Here is a 17,410-nt window from a genome sequence, read left to right on the forward strand (position 1 = left end):
CCAGCCCAGAAAAAGTTTGTGTGTAGAAGAGACGTCGTGTCGCAGCAAAATCATGCCACTCAACCTCTGAAAATATTCGGGCAATGAGAATAAAACACCTCCGAGGAAAGACGCAAGCATCGGGTGCAACAAAATCCAAAGACACTACAAGAAAGAAGAGTGCTAATACAGAACCTGTCAAGAAAAAAATAAATGAATGCTCGAAAGAAACTGATATCCTCTACCTCTTTCAGTGACGAAAATGTAGGCCTAAGTCTAAAGATGGCTGCAGGCAATGAAAGTCAAACAAGGAATTGCTGTTTTCGCCTTCTTAATTACTATTCAGAACGTTCTGCTAGAAAGGGAGACTGGATTCGTTGCCAGCGTTGTAAGACATAGTTCTACGAAGTCTGTGTCGGTGAAGCAGAAGGTCAAAAACAGTTTATCTGTTGTCGTTGTCGTTAAATACGAACGATGGAAGATGAATTAACTAATTACGGCTCTTTGCCTTAGACAGTGTTCTGAACAATTTTTTTTACTGTAGGCCTACATTCAAAAAGATAGCTATAGGTGACGCATATTTACAATGTAAGTAGGCCTACTTCTTTTCATTCAAAACTAGCATATTTCAACTACCGTAGAAATTACAATCTAACTATTAAATAGTTTATACATTATTTCTATAAGACTTGTTTATTTTGTTGGTTATTCACATTACCCCACTCGTTATTCAAATTGCCCCTCACATTTACGTTTTTCGAAATTTCGGTGGGGAAATTGATTACCCAAATTTCACAATGATGAATCTCAGATACTATCTTAAGAAAAATTGTTAAGTAATAGTAAGGTTCAAAGTTTTTGTCACAATTTTATATTTGAATACCAATTACAGTTTCCGAGATATATGAGAAAATGTCTGAAATTATTCAAATTACCCCGCTGTACCCTACTAGAACAACATATTTATAGTCATGCGACAATAATTATGGACATGAGTGTACATACAGAGACCTGTTTACCTTTGTTAGGAGTTGGTCTGAACAACACTATCCTACGGTTCATCACGTTTCTTTCATGCTTCTTGGCGTCCAGTAATGTTACGTCTAGCAACTCTCTCTCAGGTTCGTGGCAGTCAGCACGCCATCGCGGCAATCAGCACCTTGATATTGGCAATCAGCGCCATGCGTGGCAATCAGCACCAATAATTTGGCTGTGGCAGTCAGCACGCGTGGCAATCAGCACCCCACCTGTTGTAATACCGGTCTCATCAACATTGTAAATCTTGGTTGGACCAAATGTAAATCTAGACATGAGTGCTTGCAGATTGGAATAGAAAAGCTGGACATTATCTCTGTAAAAGCCCAAAGATTGATTGATACTTATTGCGTCTGGCTTCCTTAAGCTAAGATTGGGTGTCGTTTCAGGAATCCATAAAGCCAATCTTTCCCTGCCATTCCATTCTCGACACAAAAATTATGATTTAGCTTCATTCGATTGGCAAATTCAAAACTCCCCATCAGCTCCACACTGCTGATACTATAAAATAACTTTGTCAGAAGAGTTATATGATCTTCGATTTTTTTTGGTCCTTGCTGAAAACACATTTTTCCCCCCTAAAGATGGTGCATAACATTTTCCGGAGTTTATTCTATAATTTAATGTGCTGCGAGGTATCCCATATTTTTCTGAAGCTTTTCGCATTGATTCACCGTTGTGAACAGCAAGTAATGCTTCTTGTATCACTTCAACGGTCCAACTTGCTTTTCGGTGGTCCTTTGTCTCTTCTTTGGCATTCTGCAAGACACATAAATGTGATCCATGCTTTAATAAAAAAAAATTGCTATAGGAGTGTTATTATGATAATTTAACAGATAAATAAATTATTCAATGGTAGTGTAATACCGCTCAACGTTAGCGCCATTATTCGCCTTCGACATTTTGGACTTAAAATGCTGTATTCCTTTCCGATTGCAAGAGAATCTCATTGTTGCTACACGAAATAAACAGGAAAAATTATACAAATTTCTGCATTAAATATATATATATATACCGAAAATACTGCTGCAACTTACCTCGCGCAAGTAGTAACAATTCTTATAAGGAAATCTTGATAAAATTGTTTTCTGCTGCCTCTTCATTGAGATATTTCTATTGTAATTTTGTAGTAGTAATGGTTGTCTGCGAGAGACCGGACTATAAACTTTAACTCTTTCCAGGTAAGATCAATCTCCTTCAAGATAGGCAACAAGCAATCCTGCCATAATATGTAAATAAATATTTCTTTCAAAGTGACTGAGCCCTGGGTCACCGACAATACACACTTAAAGGAAATCTGTTTTACAAATACTAAGCTCTTTCGCAGTAATTCATTACAACTAGATTCGTGCCTTTCTTCAACCTTTGGGTGATTATCCTAAGAAATACTCGACACACTATTTTGTTTTATGATGATGAGTGTTTATTCACATTGCTTGTATACTTAGGCTATGTGAATGCCCTATACAAATAACTACATCAAGATTGGAGATTTAACGATCCTCACAAAGAACATTTAGTTACCTACATGCCAGAGTCATGAAATCATTGTCACGTTAGTTTTAAAGTATAATTAATATTCGATTAAAATCAAAACACATTAATAACTAGACACTCGTTAGGTCATTTAGCAGTGATTCATGAGAGAAACTTCTTTCAGAGTGTATCCTTTAGAATTCAGAAATTTACATTGCAAGAATTACTTACATTGACCGCTTGGTCTCGTCACAGCTTCATGAACACACGAATGTAATTTTATGCACTTCGCGCACTAATCATAATATCTGTCTTTCGAGTGATTAGAAGGTTTCTTCACAAGCTCCTCCTCCTCTGTCCTCTGTGATGGAACGCTGTCAACTCCTTATGATCTTGGTGCCCCAAACTGCTACAGGCAGAGTGGCTAAGGTCCATAAACGAACCCAGGACCTCTCGAAGGAAAGTAGTTGTATAGCACACCAGACTTAATGCATGGAGCCGTCTTGAAGTATCACAAGTGGAAATTAACGTATTGTCTAAAGGCCTCTTGCTGTGGATGGTCGGTCAAATATTGAATTCAGCTTTCAAATAATCTTGAAGATTAGGGCTTCGTCACACAGCAACTCCACGCACAATATGAATATTGGAAATGAGACCTCTTGACCCACATTCTCTTAGTTTATTTAGTTGCCGTTTGCGGAACTCTACTTTCTAGCAAACGGATTTCTATTTCAGATTTAGCTACTGAGAGTTAAAAGAGAATGCTGGATCCTGATTTCTCTTTCTATCTGGACTACATACGCAAGAATAACCTGTTAACCAAATGATGTTTTCCGTTTTGCAATTTTTAAATCAAATGAATTTATTATTTTTTTCATATTGTCCTGGTAATGTACGTGGTGATGTTAAAGATTCATCACATCATCAATAATGTTTACTGTCACGATCGTTTACTGTCATGTTGTTTCCAGAGTTCACTGCCAGGTTTTAGAACTGTTTTAGTCAGTCTATGGACAGTGGTTTGTCAAATATATGGGTGAACGCCACTTTCCGCCCGAGCGCCACTAGCACCATTACCCGATTTCCCTATATATATATATATATATATATATATATATATATATATAAAAGGTAACGACACCAGTAATTGACCGTTTCGTGGAAAAACCAAGAGAATAAGGTGGCTGAAAGCCCTGTAGTTGCAAACTCTGACCTCTGTGCAGAATAACTGTAAGTTGGACACACGCAGTGCATTATGGGATGTTGATGGCGAAAAGTTTTTACGACAAGGTGAGTGCATTATGTGATTCTCATAGTTTTCTTAGGTATTTTGGTAAGCACACTGTGAATATAGTAACTTACCTTTACATTTTTATTTGTAAGGAGATGAAATATAAAGGTGTTAGTAATTAAAAGATGCACATTATTTATTTTCTTATTGCCGATTACGCGTCACAGGGAGGGGTCAATTAATGAATCACAAAATTTCAGATTTCCAGTAGTTGACCATGGGTGATCAACTACTAATTTAGGTTTAATTATTTTATGAACATGCCATACTCTTATTCCTTCTAGTATAAGATACTAAGAATACTATACTAAATTCTTAGCTCGCAATCACAAGAGAATCCGGTAGTTGACAATGTGGTCAATTACTAACGCTATGTGTGGTCAACTTCTAAACCTGTGATTCCTCTTCATTTCAAATAAAATGATAACGTAAGAATAATTAGTTGTGATTCGAATTCCCTATTAATACTTAAATACTGAAAATCATTAACTAAAGACATCATAAATAAACCAATTAAATCTACATTGTAAATATTATAATTTACTTTAATATTATAACTTATTTTTAGATATTATTTTGTATCATGGTATGATATTGTTTTTTGAGCTCGCCTAACCATTCCATTTCATTTTCAGCCCAGCTTCCAAATGGTTAGAACACATCTTTATGCTGCGGATGTTCAGAAACATATACGCAATATTATATTTCAATGTTCGTAGAATAAAGTGTTTCATTCATTGTCATCAGGGATATATCCTTTCCAGTTTAGCTGAAAGAACTTGTGAAAATGTTCTGTATTAACTTAAGAGATTAGGGTTATGTACAAGCAAGTGTTGTGCATATTTTTCTGAAATTATATTGTTTATAATCACCATTTCCTCATTTTAGTTTAAGAAGAGACCAACTAAGTATTAGCTATTTATTTATTTATTTATTTATTTATTTATTTGTCTCGTACCGTGCGTAATCGACATTTTTATTTGTGCCAGCCACAATTATGCCACGGACCAAAGGTAAATTTCGATAGTACACAGAGGCAGCGATGGAAGCTGTTATAAAAAAAAGTTCGATTCCATATGACACCTATTCAGACTGCAGCTAAGAAATATGGTGTACCGAGAAGAACTTTAAAATATAAAATTGAAGGCAAGAGTCCTATCGGTCGGAAAATGGAGCCAAACTCTATCCTTATCCGAGCAGAAGAAGACGTTCTGGCTAAATGGGTAATAAGGACATCATCAGCCGGATTCCCAGTGACAATGACTCAGTTACAAGATAATGTGCAACGGTTAATGAAAAACCTAAAAAGAGAAAACCCTTTTGTAAATGATCGTCTGGGAAGCACCTGAGTACAATCATTCCTAAAAATAAAACCCAACGATTTCTAGAAGAATCTGTTAAATCTGGCATCATCACGGGCATCAGTCATACTGTCAAACATTTCAGACTGGTTTACTGAAGTGGAACGTTATCATAAAGAAAATAACTTATAGGACGTGTTAGAAGACGCTTCAAGAATATACAATTGTAATAATACGGCATTTTTCTTAAATCCAAAAGGAAATAAGGTACTCGCTCGAAAAGGTTATAAAAATGTATATTTACAAGTGAATTCAGATGAAAAACATTGTTTTACTGTTTTGTTGATAGGAAATGCTAATGATGATCTTGTTACTCCTTTGGTAGTATACAAATATGAGTGGGAGCCGCAATGGCTCAGTGGTAGAGTATTCAATTCTGGTTCTTGGGATTCCAGCTTCGATCCCAGCCCCCGCCAAGTGAACTTTGTGATGGACAAACACCGTGTGCGTGGGTTTCATCGGGGTTCTCCCGTTTCCTCCCACTTTCTTCATTCCACCATTTCATTCATTATTCATCATCACCGTCTTCTTCAGCCTTACCGGCATAACCGTGGGACGTAAAACTCAAAGATTTCATTTCGTTTCATTTTTTACAAATATGAGCGGTTACTATCAGAAATAACGCTTAATTTTACACCCACATGGGTTCTAGAGAAAGTGAAATCGGTTGGAAGCAGGTGTAAGTTATTTTACAAATTCATTGCAAACTATTTTTTATATCCGTGGTTGACGGAAAATAATATAAAGTTTCCCGTTATATTATTTGTCGATGGGTACGCATCTCATCTAAACCTTCATACTAATCAATTCTGTGACGAAAAGCAAATTATTTTAGTTGCTCTTTATCCCAACGCTACTCATATTTTGCAGCCGATGAATGTTGCTGTATTTCGTTTGTTGAAAGAAGGCTGGATGAAGAAACCCCATCAATGGCGAATTGACCATTTGGATGACCCTATCATTAGGCGAAAAGACTTTGCGAAGCTGCTAAAAGAAGTGGTAGAGCAGAATGTAACACCTTCTCTTCTAGTGAACGGAACCCTTTCACTACCATTTTTTTTTCGGAGTGAGTAACATTAACATATGGTTATTTTAAGTTGTTGTCAAAGGTATAAATACAAATCAAATATTTTCCGCCATTTCGTTTTTCGATGTGGGAAGGGTGGGACATATGTAAGAATGTGCACTTAAATACGAATTGCGCTTACACAGCATTTATCTTCGTATTGCCGAATTTAGTACTAGAGTAGAGATTCAAGTAAATTTTTATATTTCTAAATAAACAGGTTAAATTTCGATAATTACAATTAATGTTTAGAATCACTTAAAATAGTAAATTATCTTTATCTGAAACATTAAATCGCTGAAAATAACGATTTATACTGCACACACTTCATAAAAAAATGCTTTCATGCCAGAGAAGAAAATATTTCTTAACTTACCTTTCAACCACGTTAATATCCCTCGTCCTGCCAACAAAAAATGTTCCCATAATTTACTCCTTAATACAAACTTCACACCACTTTCGAATTCACTCTTGTAAGATTAATTTCACCGTACGTACTGATGTAACTTATTGCAACAACTGTAGCACACATTATTAAAAGTAACTTATTGTATACGAAGTTTAAGATGACAATTAAGAGAGAATCTAGTTAAATATAGCTTATGTGTTTGTCAATTACTACTTTTTTCTAACAAAACGCAATTACAAAGTTTTAAAAATACAAATTTGTTGAGAATATAAACAGAAATTAAATAGTTAAAATCCTTCTTTAGCCTATTTATACGATGTACAAATCAAAGCACACGGCAAAACAATGGATTAAAAAAATACATTTATAGTATTACTTTATACCAATTAATGAAATTTTATATCATATCGAGATGACACATAAGTCCTAAAACAATAATTTCCTGCTATACGTTTTATAATTTTAATGCTATCTATCTTTAATAATGCTACTTAAAGTACAAACTGAAGCCTTCTCTTTTTCAAATTAACGAACCTATTAATGCCATTTTCAATTTTTAAGTTAAGATCGCGATATAAGTACAACAATTCGAGTCCACTCAACCTATCTTATGTCATCCTACACCTTATCCGGCTCTTGAGTCTTCTTAGAGTTGAAAAGGTTTTTTTCTGCTGTCGCTATGGATATTGACAAAGTAAGCAATATTTGTAACAAAGAGTTCAAAAACGGATAGGCATTTCTGTCAATTTTGTAATATGCTACTAGTGCCGAGTTGTAGTTTTTGATAATGTCTAAGTTGCAATTTTTCTTCAAAGAACATATCTCATATGAAAGTTTCATTTCCATCGTGTCCTTATTGCAAGAAAGCATATGCAAGTATTTACCACAAATAGATTTAATTCTTCCTTCCAATTCACTCACATTTGCGATTTCTTCCATTTTTACGGGTACTAAAGTGCTTTAAACGTAGCAATTGACTGACTTTTTACTAAAGCGGTCCTGAAGATCAGCATTAACAAAATCTAATACTTAAATGTACACAATTTTTTCCCAATAGGACATAATATTATCTTCATCTTTATCAGAAACATTAGAATAGTTTCGCCGGTTGACTTCTTTGTCGGTCCATCGTCGAATGCGAAGAGAGATGTCCAAGTTTTCCATGAGTTTTTTGTTTGTATGTTTAAAGATAATAGAAGAAAAACTGTTTACAGGATTCTCTCTTTTCCTTCAGTACTTCAATTGAATGTGTTATTTTCTCCTGTGCTGCGTACACATCTATGTTTTCTTCCTGTAAGTGTTTACTGAGCACAACAATAGTGTTCATGATATCACTCAAACTGATAATTGTAATTAAAAATTCACAGTTAAGAATCGAATGTAATAAACAGTTTGCCTAAACTGCAGAAGCATTGTCTTGCCAACGGGACACACGTTGAAGAGATTCGGCCATCTTCAGCAAACCTTCCTGGAATTCCAAATTGGAATCGTGCCTTTTGATCCAATGGGTTTCACAACAACGTCGTAGTGAGTGTCCTTATACATTTTGAAGGACATAATTGCGTTTTGAAGACATGTGGAAGAAAGCTGTACATCTTCTTGAACACAAAAAACACAGCATTTCTTACACTCCGCAACTTGCTGCATTTTGAGATAGAGACATTCAGTGCATTATGTGTACATGCACAAAGGCAGCAACTTACTGTTTCCTATTTTATATGTGAAGCTGCGCCTCGCGTATAAGCTATGTTTATACTACAACCGTCACATCCAATTTCTACATAATTGTTCATGTTAAGTCCCAGACTTTTTATGAGTTCTTAAACTGCATGCCCAAACTTTCACCCGTTATATTAGGTCCACTTTTCACTTCAGAATTCGAGTAATTGGCATTGTGAATATCAAGGAAACCAACAAAGTCTTCTGTTATAGAATTATCATGAACATAGCGTAATGACAAACTCAGTTGCGAAATGTGGGAGATGTTCATTGTCTCATCAAATATAATACTGTAATACTTCTCTACAACAACTCTTTGTTTAATCACTTCTAAAACCTCTTCGCCGCAACAACGAATTAATTCATTGCGTATAGTTTCACTAATGTAAGTAGCATTGGATTTAGCCGATTCTAAATGATGACTTAACTCAGCATCACCGCTATCAACCAGGAAACGCAACAAACCTCTGAAGTTCCTATCATTTTTTACAATGTCTTCACTTGTTTCAAGTAGGTTACCATCATCTCTGTGACCTCTCAGGCGAATATTTTGACGACCATGCAGTAAATTTTTAAAATATGTATTTATTTATTTATCATTTATTTAAATTATATTATGGAAATGATATAGGAAATATTATTATGGGCACAAACCGGGATCTATTTTCCAAAATAATCTCTCTACTTTCATTCAATGATTTATGATACTGTATACGCCGACCAAACAGTAATTTATTGTTTTGCGCATTTAATGAAACAGATAATGAGTTACTGAAAAACAATAACAATTTATTTTGTATCTGGAATTGTGGATTGTATAAATTTGTATGGTTGTTGGAATTAATAAGTATTAGAATAAGAAAATCCAATACACAAACACTGAAGATCCCGCACACGATGGTTTTGCAGGAAGGCACAACACAACACTGACAAAAACATGCGGGAGGCGGTCTAACGGTATTTTTGAAAAGAAAGACAAGAGACCGCCAGAGTAAGATACTACAAATATAAACCATATTGACCTGCAGAGACATCTTTACAGCAAAACTGACACTATATAAAACATATATTTTGTTCCAAGTTTTGGAAATGCTCACAATAGGCTCAAACACTGAAAAAACATAAGCCTCCTTTTTTAAATTAATTTTATGAAACAAACAGAGGGCAGAATGGCCCGAACATATCCCCCACCTTGAAACGCTCTAATTTCAAATAACACACGCACACAACGAATGATCGAGTTTCACACCGGAAATGCACTACAACGAAATAATAATAATAATGCGTAATAATTCAAAAACAAACAAACAAACAAACACAAGACAAATATTTATATGCAATGATAAGACATGCTTGATGAGCGAGGTTGTAGCGTTTCGCATGACTTCACTTTACTTTGAAGGGTTGAAAGGCAATGGAACCAGCTTCGAAATAGGTCGTCTTAAATCCCTGAAGGCATTCTTTACCGTAACTGCTCGCACTAGAGCATCATTTTCCGGATATACACACTGAAGACGCCCTAATCCACACTGTTGGGGAGGAAGGTGGGATTCCTTCTTTAGGCATTTGATTTCGGTGTGGAATTCTCTTTTCTGTACCTCATTTACCAAGCACAAAATACTCTCTTCCACTGCTTCAAAAGTACAAGCCCCATGGCGTTTCTTCACCAGATTCCTGCAGTTGTAAGCAACCCTGTGACACAGACCCGCTACATGCTTCAAACTCACTAGAGAAGAGTAACAGTTCAAAATGTCATTTTCACACTGCACACACATAACTTGACGCATTTTTTCTTTTCTTCCACATCTGTAGCTAAGTCAGCGGGAAGACATGGAAGCTCTGGCGTCACTGCTTTGCGCAACCACTCCGGACCGCACCACCAAAGGGGATGCTCTAAGAGCTCGCTGGGCTTTACCGCCCTTGACGCACAATCAGCTGCATTATCTTCATTCTTGGTATGCGACCATTCTGACGAAGGCAAAATTCTTTGTATTTTCGCTACCCGATTTGAAACGAAAGCTTTCCACTTATCAGGTGACTGGGCAAACCAGGCCGACACAACAGTAGAGGCAGTGAAAACCCTTGTATCCTGGACGTTTACACTAATGGCACTTGCAACTGTTTTTAACAATTTGGCCAGCAACAATGCGACGCACAGTTCCAATCGGGGTAGGGAAACTGTTTTGATGGGAGCAACTTTGGTTTTTGCAGCGATGAGCCTCACGTCGACACAACCGTTAAGACGCTCTGCTCGTAAATAGGCGACTGCAGAATAGGCCCGCTCACTAGCATCAGAGAAGCCTATTAATTGACAGCTGACGGCGTCAGAGGGCACAATGCATCGTTCGACCTTCACTTCACGGAGCAAAAACAACTCATCGCAGTACTCTCGCCAGGCTGCACTTGTTTCAGAGGGGAGGGGGTCGTCCCATCCGAAACTTTTCTTCCACAATGATTGTAACATCATCTTGACCCTGATGGTTACTGGGGAGAGAAGGCCAAGGGGATCGAAAATCTTGGCAATCTCTGACAACACTTTTCGTTTTGTCCACACTGCCGGGCGAGAGGGAGGCACTACGTTGAACCCAAACTCGTCGCTAACAGGTGACCACTGTACTCCGAGGGTCTTGATGTTGTTATCGGTGTCAAAGTTGAATTGTAGGTCAATTTCACGCATATGGGGAGGAACAGCCTGGAGCACTTCCGGTTCGCTAGATAGCCACTTTTGAAGTTCGAAGCCTCCTTCTCGCAAAAGTTGAATCAGTTGTTGTTGTAGCTCACTTGCTTCGCTCACACTAGCTGCATCTCCGAGGAAGTCAGCCATGAAAAAATCTCTTCTCACTGCCTTCGCTGCTAAAGGATACTTCTCCCCTTCTTCTTCAACTATCTGGAGCAAGCATCTGGTTGCCAAGAAGCTAGCAGATGCAGTACCGTACGTCACTGTTAACAAACGGTAGTCTTCGATTGGTGCACTTGGAGAATCTCTCCACACAATTCTTTGGAAGTCGACGTCGTCCTTGTGCACTAACACTGCCCGGTACATTTTTGCAGTATCCGCACATAAGGGAACACGAAAATCCGCACATAAGGGAAAATATCGTCCTGCAATTTTGGCCCCACCATTAGCTTCTGATTCAGAGATACACCCGAAGTTGTTCTTGCACTCCCATCGAAGACCACTCGCACCTTCGTAGTGGAGCTGGTGGGCTTCAAAAGAGCATGATGTGGTAGGTAACAACTAGTTTCAACTGGAACGTTTCTCTCGCTTGGGGGAATGAGTTCCATATGCCCTAACTGAATATATTCCCTCATGAAGTCGCGATACTGTTGCTGAAGGGAGGGTTGTTTAGCTAACTTCCGTTCGGTATTTAATAGCCTCTTCACTGCGATTTCACGTGATCTGCCTAATGGGGCTGTGTTACCCCTGAAAGGTAGTCTCACCACATAACTTCCGTGCTCGTCACGGTAGTGTGTAGCTACAAAATGTTCTTCACAGCTTCTTTCTTCCTTGGACAGGTGTTTTGTAAGTGGGAGCTCTTCTAACTCCCAAAGAGCTTCATGGATCTTGCAGGAAACTCGATGTGACGTCACCGTTAGCTTCCCACTTGTCGGACCTATATTGCCAGATAGCACCCAGCCAAGACTAGTTTCTAATGCGACAGGCGTCCCGGGTGGCCCCATACACTTCCCGCTCAACATAAGTGATGGAAACACGTCCGCTCCCAACAGAATGTCAATGGGGCCCACTACGTGCAAAGTGGGATCTGCTAATCTTAGGCCCTGTAAATGGGACCAGTTTGTAGCACTAGGACACTTTTGTTTGGGTAGATCAGATGTAACTTTCGGAACTACCACAGCACGAGTTTCAAAAGTTTCACTTGTTCCCCCGAATGACTGAAACTCTAAGTCAACCATTGCACTCGCTGTCGCCACTCCTGCTCCTGTAATCCCGGAAATCACAATACTGGATTTCTTTTTCTTGAGACCCAGCTTTTGTACACAGTTCTCGGTGACGAAACTAGATTCACTCGCGCAATCTAGCATCGCTCTGAAGGGGTAATACACACCATTATTTCCTCTTACTTTCACGATGGCAGTGCATAATAACACCTGTGGTACACTTGCGTCCGCTGCAACATGGGCCGTGATATTTGATTCACGCACTGGTGACTCAGCTCTCTCGTAGTGCAAGAGAGTATGATGTTTTTTAGCGCACTTGCGACACGTACTAGATGCGCACGTATCCTTTCTACACGATTTCCGAAGACAATTAAAACACAGTTTTTTCTCTTTCACTAGGCTGACACGATCCGACTTTGAGTTTTGTGAACTCCGCACATTTGTAGAGGGGGTGGATTGCACTGCATACGTCACATAATGTTTGACCACGTTCACTCGTGATAACATGGGAGGAAGTTTTTTTTTGTTGCGATTCTTCACTTGCTCACTACTTCCGGCGACGCGCGTTTTCCCGCCGGCAGACACTGCGAGCGCGCGAGCTCTGTTATCGAGGAACTCTGCGAGCTGCTCAAATGATGGCTGTTCATTTGTTTTCAATGAAAGTTCCCACTGTCTACGACTTTCACTGTCCAGTTTATCCGTGATATGATAAACCAAGATAACATCCCAGTGTTCGACTGGTTGCTCGAGCACCTTGAGGGACCGCGTGCACTCCAGTGTGGTATCAATTATCTTACGTAGGGCGGCTGGCGATTCTTGTTGTATTACGGGTTGCCTAACTAAGGCTTAATTGTCGCGTTCACTATTTCCCTCTTATTGTGATAACGTGCGTTTAAAATGTCCCACGCCTCTTTGTAGTTGCTGTCCGTGGTTTGCATCGCTTGAAGGAGTTGTGCTGGTTCCCCTTTCAAGGATGTTTTGAGGTACTGCAACTTTTGAGCACCTGAGAGATTTTTGTTATTGTGTACTGAAGCCACAAATAAATCGTTAAACGATAACCACACATGGAGGTTTCCCGAAAACACTGGCAACTGAAACTGCGGTAGTCTTACGTCACTAGCAGGTTGCCTTTCAGACGAAGACGAAGGCTGAGCTGCTTTACTTCCCTCCAATTGAAAATCCATCAATTGAACACACATCTGCACTATTCTCTTGTCCATTTCCGCTAACTCTTCCTCTTCTTTTTCGAACTCCTCGTCTCCTGCCACCGCCGAAATATCATTCAGCAGCTTTGAACACTCCTGCTGGAGTTCACTGACCTTTGCCTGATGCACCAAAATGGCTGCCGCTGCGGTAGCGTCCAACTCTGTGATTGCTTTTTCTTCGCGCGTAATTTTTGACTTTAATGTTCTTTTCTTAATTTTTTGCGGCTCCATCTCTAAAACACTGCACTATGTTCGTGAAAAAAAAACACTCAATCACTAGTCTATTATTGTTCACAGCAACAGTTCACATAGGCACTGGTAATTTGGCGCGGATGGACAATGTATACGCCGACCAAACAATAATTTGTGGTTTTGCGCATTTAATGAAACAGATAACGAGTTACTGAAAAACAATAACAATTTATTTTGTATCTGGAATTGTGGATTGTATAAATTTGTATGGTTGTTGGAATTAATAAGTATTACAATAAGAAAATCCAATACACAAACACTGAAGATCCCGCACGATGGTTTTGCAGAAAGGCACAACACAACACTAACAAAAACATGCGGGAGGCGGCCTAACGGTATTTTTGAAAAGAAAGACAAGAGACCGCCAGAGTAAGATACTACAAATATAAACCATATTGACCTGCAGAGACATCTCTACAGCAAAACTGACACTATATAAAACATATATTTTGTTCCAAGTTTTGGAAATGCTCACAATAGGCTCAAACACTGAAAAAACATAAGCCTCCTTTTTTAAATTAATTTTATGAAACAAACAGAGGGCAGAATGGCCAGAACAGATACTTTAGTTAGGACGTTCGAAATTAGTCATAAGCTTCTTTAAATTGACCGTTTGTTGACCAGTTAACGTAAAATTGCAGAAAATAACACAATATATACAAAACAGTCCATTCCTAGTCTCAGAGAACACAAGCCAAGGGTACTTTTCAGAGTGACTTAAATTTTTGCGTCTTTGTTCTTGTCGACTGCGTTTAAGATGTATAGATACTGGAAATTTTTATCCTATTTTATGTATATTGTAAGTACCAATATCGGGAGACTGAAGTTAAAATATGGAGGTTGTAGCAACACTAACGTGTGAGGTCGAGGATGACGCAATAGGCAGTTCTTCAGGAATAGGAGCCGAAACATACATTTCATCAACAGATGTCAGTTGCAAAGAATTGTGACTTCTGTTTTTCTCTCCTTAATTACAATACGACCCATCATACATCAATGAATAACGCTTAACACAAAGCCGTAAGCTATAGTGGATAATGTTCTTGCTTCGCATTCGGGAGATCCTCGGTTCAAATCCAATAGTCTTTACTGAGGTTTTACATAGCTTTTATTAAGTCCCACCACTCGAATACTAGGGAAATATCTTTAAATATAGGTCCTGATCCACTGCCTCCTTATGGATACCACAATCATGAAAGCTACGTTGTTCTACAGGAGAGAACACTGGATTACCGTGAACTGGGAACGCATACGTAATCTCGATTGGGTGGGGAGCACTCAGGAAAATCCTCCTTTTAAAGGAAATCTTAAAACATTTTTTACATCATTTGAATAAGATATTCGTTAGGGACTATGGTATAATATTTTATTCTTCAGAGAAGGGCGTTCCCGTGCACCCTCCTCGATCTGCCACTGCGAATTGCGTGTCCATACATTCATTAATATATTCCGAGCTGACGTATTCTTACGTATATCATGGATCATCAAGGAACAAAATATGAATCATCAGTCTGTTACTGTATAATATAAATAAGAAGCATGTTACCATCTAGAATAACAAATACCATATCCAACAATATATAACGCTTATATCTACTTATACCTGTATTACCAACTATTAAGTAAGCGAGCATTTGTCTGTGGCCTGCGCTGCTATTATTAGTTACTGAACTAATACTACGAATACTTTTACAGTACAAGGTTCATTGATCTACAGGACTAATAACAAGAGAAACTGAACTTACGTTATGGAACTTACCTCGTTGAAGAAATCTCGAATATTTGACTACGGAACGTTTTAAGAACATTGTTTCATTTCAAGTGAATATGCTAACTTAATATCTATTGTACTTGCCTTGTTTATATTATGCGTAGCATATTCTTTGCTAATCTAATTTTCTTTAAGATAATACAGGTTGAACTGTTCACGTGCTGTTATGATTTGTTTCTATTATATGTAATTCGGCTAAATTAATTAGAAATGTGTCGCATCGTTCTTCTGGGGTAAGTCAGCTTTGTTGGACGGAACTGGAAATACGTTTTCTTAATGTTTCTTTCCGAAATCTATATTTCGGTGGCGGCGAGGGCCTTAAGCCACTGTCGCCTCGCGTTGGGAGGACGTGGCCATTGGTGGTGGCATAGACATTTATCAATCCGTTACGTAGCTTCCCCGTGTATAAGGGGGCGGGGAGTTACAATCTTTCTACTGAGATTCCAGTTAAAAAGTTTTGAAAATATTTCTATTCCTAGGTTTGATTATTCGCCTTAAGATATTTTATTTTCAAATACTTTCACTCTGCGTTCTTCCCGCAAAGTGAACGATCATGTTACTCAGCCGTTCAATACAAGCATGTTTATCGTTTTATATATTTCAAGTTTCAAATCTTTATTTGGTAGAATATGCAAAGGGAAAAGTTGGGACTGAATAATAAAAGAATTCTTTCCTTTCAGTTGACATGTAATGTTACATAGATAAGCTTTTGGTTTGTGAATGTTGATCCCAGATATCTGAAAGTGTTCACTTTGTTGAATGTATGATTTGAAATTTTAATCTGACCATAATGGCCAATATTGCTGTCATGTGTTCAAACCCACGTTCCTGCAGACGTCTAATAAAACCTCTGCATTCCTTTCTATTTACTTCATATCATCTCCTAATATCAGCATAAGCCATAACGTGGTGTCATTGAGCACTAGGCTCTGGTTGCTATCTTTAACTTTCTTTTAACGTTTTACAGGCAAAATTGAACAATAGTGGCGTTTATCCTTTTTGTCTCAAGCCATTCACAACGCGAAAGCTTGCGAGCAAGTACTTCCACCAGGGATTCTATTCGATTTTCAAGTAAATACATCTTCATTAATCGAACTACTTTTTGCTATAACAACTGACGTCAATTCGGAGATAAAATTTTGAAAGTTTCATTTGATTTCAAAAATGTTTGATGGTCATGTACCCGTAAACCATTAGTGTGTGCAAATAGAAAGTTTTTTTTTTTTTTGCATTCTATTAGCAGACCGATGAGTTATGAGTCCCGTAAGTTTTGCTGTAATCGCTCAACTCTATCCAGGTTAGTCCCAACTGCTTAACAATATGATTTCGTGAGGGAATATGCCCCCTCTGGTCCCTCCAAATACAAATAGAAAAAAATTGAAAATTATTACTGATCTCAGGACGTAACACGAATTAAGATTTGTTTTATCCCAGTTGAAAAATTTTTTAACGTCATACTCCCGTCCTGCTTTTTTATGTACAAACGGAAAATGTTGTCCTTTTTGCGTTTTAACAGCAGGCCGATGAGCTATGGGTCTACAAGTTTCGTTCCAATCTCTCAACTTCTTCCAGGCTAGACCTAACCGTCTAGCAATAGGACTTTATAATGGTATATTGCCACTGACCCTTCCAAATAAGGATAAGAAAACTGGAAAGTTATTTTTGTTCTTAGGATGTTAGCTGGAATAAATTTTGCAAGCTTTATCCCAGTTGGACAATATTTAAGGGTCATGCGCCATCCCCATTTTGTGTGTGCAAATATATTTTTTTTGGCGTTTATATCGTATTGTGAAGAGGTTGAAATCCTGCAAGCTTCGTTCCTATCGCTGAACTCTTTGTAGGCTAAACTCAAAAGCCGAGCCATAGGAATTTATGGAAAGTATACCCCTCTGCTCCCTTCCAATTGGAGATGAAAATTGTAAAACTATGCATTTGTTCTCAGGACG

At 38.1% G+C, this 17,410-nt stretch overlaps 3 protein-coding genes across 3 annotated transcripts; all 3 read right to left on the reverse strand.

Annotated features, from left to right (window-relative positions):
- Nucleotides 1–10,080: 10,080 nt before the first annotated feature.
- On the reverse strand, nucleotides 10,081–11,160 carry LOC145689503 (uncharacterized). Its single transcript, XM_081763676.1, has one exon. It carries the CDS (start codon nucleotides 11,158–11,160, stop codon nucleotides 10,081–10,083), a length of 1,080 nt encoding a protein of 359 aa, XP_081619802.1.
- Nucleotides 11,161–11,360: 200 nt separating this feature from the next.
- LOC145689504 (uncharacterized) lies at nucleotides 11,361–12,743 on the reverse strand. Its single transcript, XM_081763677.1, has one exon. It carries the CDS (start codon nucleotides 12,741–12,743, stop codon nucleotides 11,361–11,363), a length of 1,383 nt encoding a protein of 460 aa, XP_081619803.1.
- A 332-nt stretch (nucleotides 12,744–13,075) lies between these two features.
- On the reverse strand, nucleotides 13,076–13,672 carry LOC145689505 (uncharacterized). The gene has a single exon (XM_081763678.1). The coding sequence runs from the start codon at nucleotides 13,670–13,672 to the stop codon at nucleotides 13,076–13,078; it is 597 nt and encodes a 198-aa protein (XP_081619804.1).
- Between the last annotated feature and the right edge of the window lie 3,738 nt (nucleotides 13,673–17,410).

This window comes from Thermobia domestica, chromosome 7 (genome assembly GCF_964235325.1).
Source record: "Thermobia domestica chromosome 7, izTheDome1.hap1.1, whole genome shotgun sequence".
Lineage (NCBI taxonomy): Eukaryota > Metazoa > Arthropoda > Insecta > Zygentoma > Lepismatidae > Thermobia > Thermobia domestica.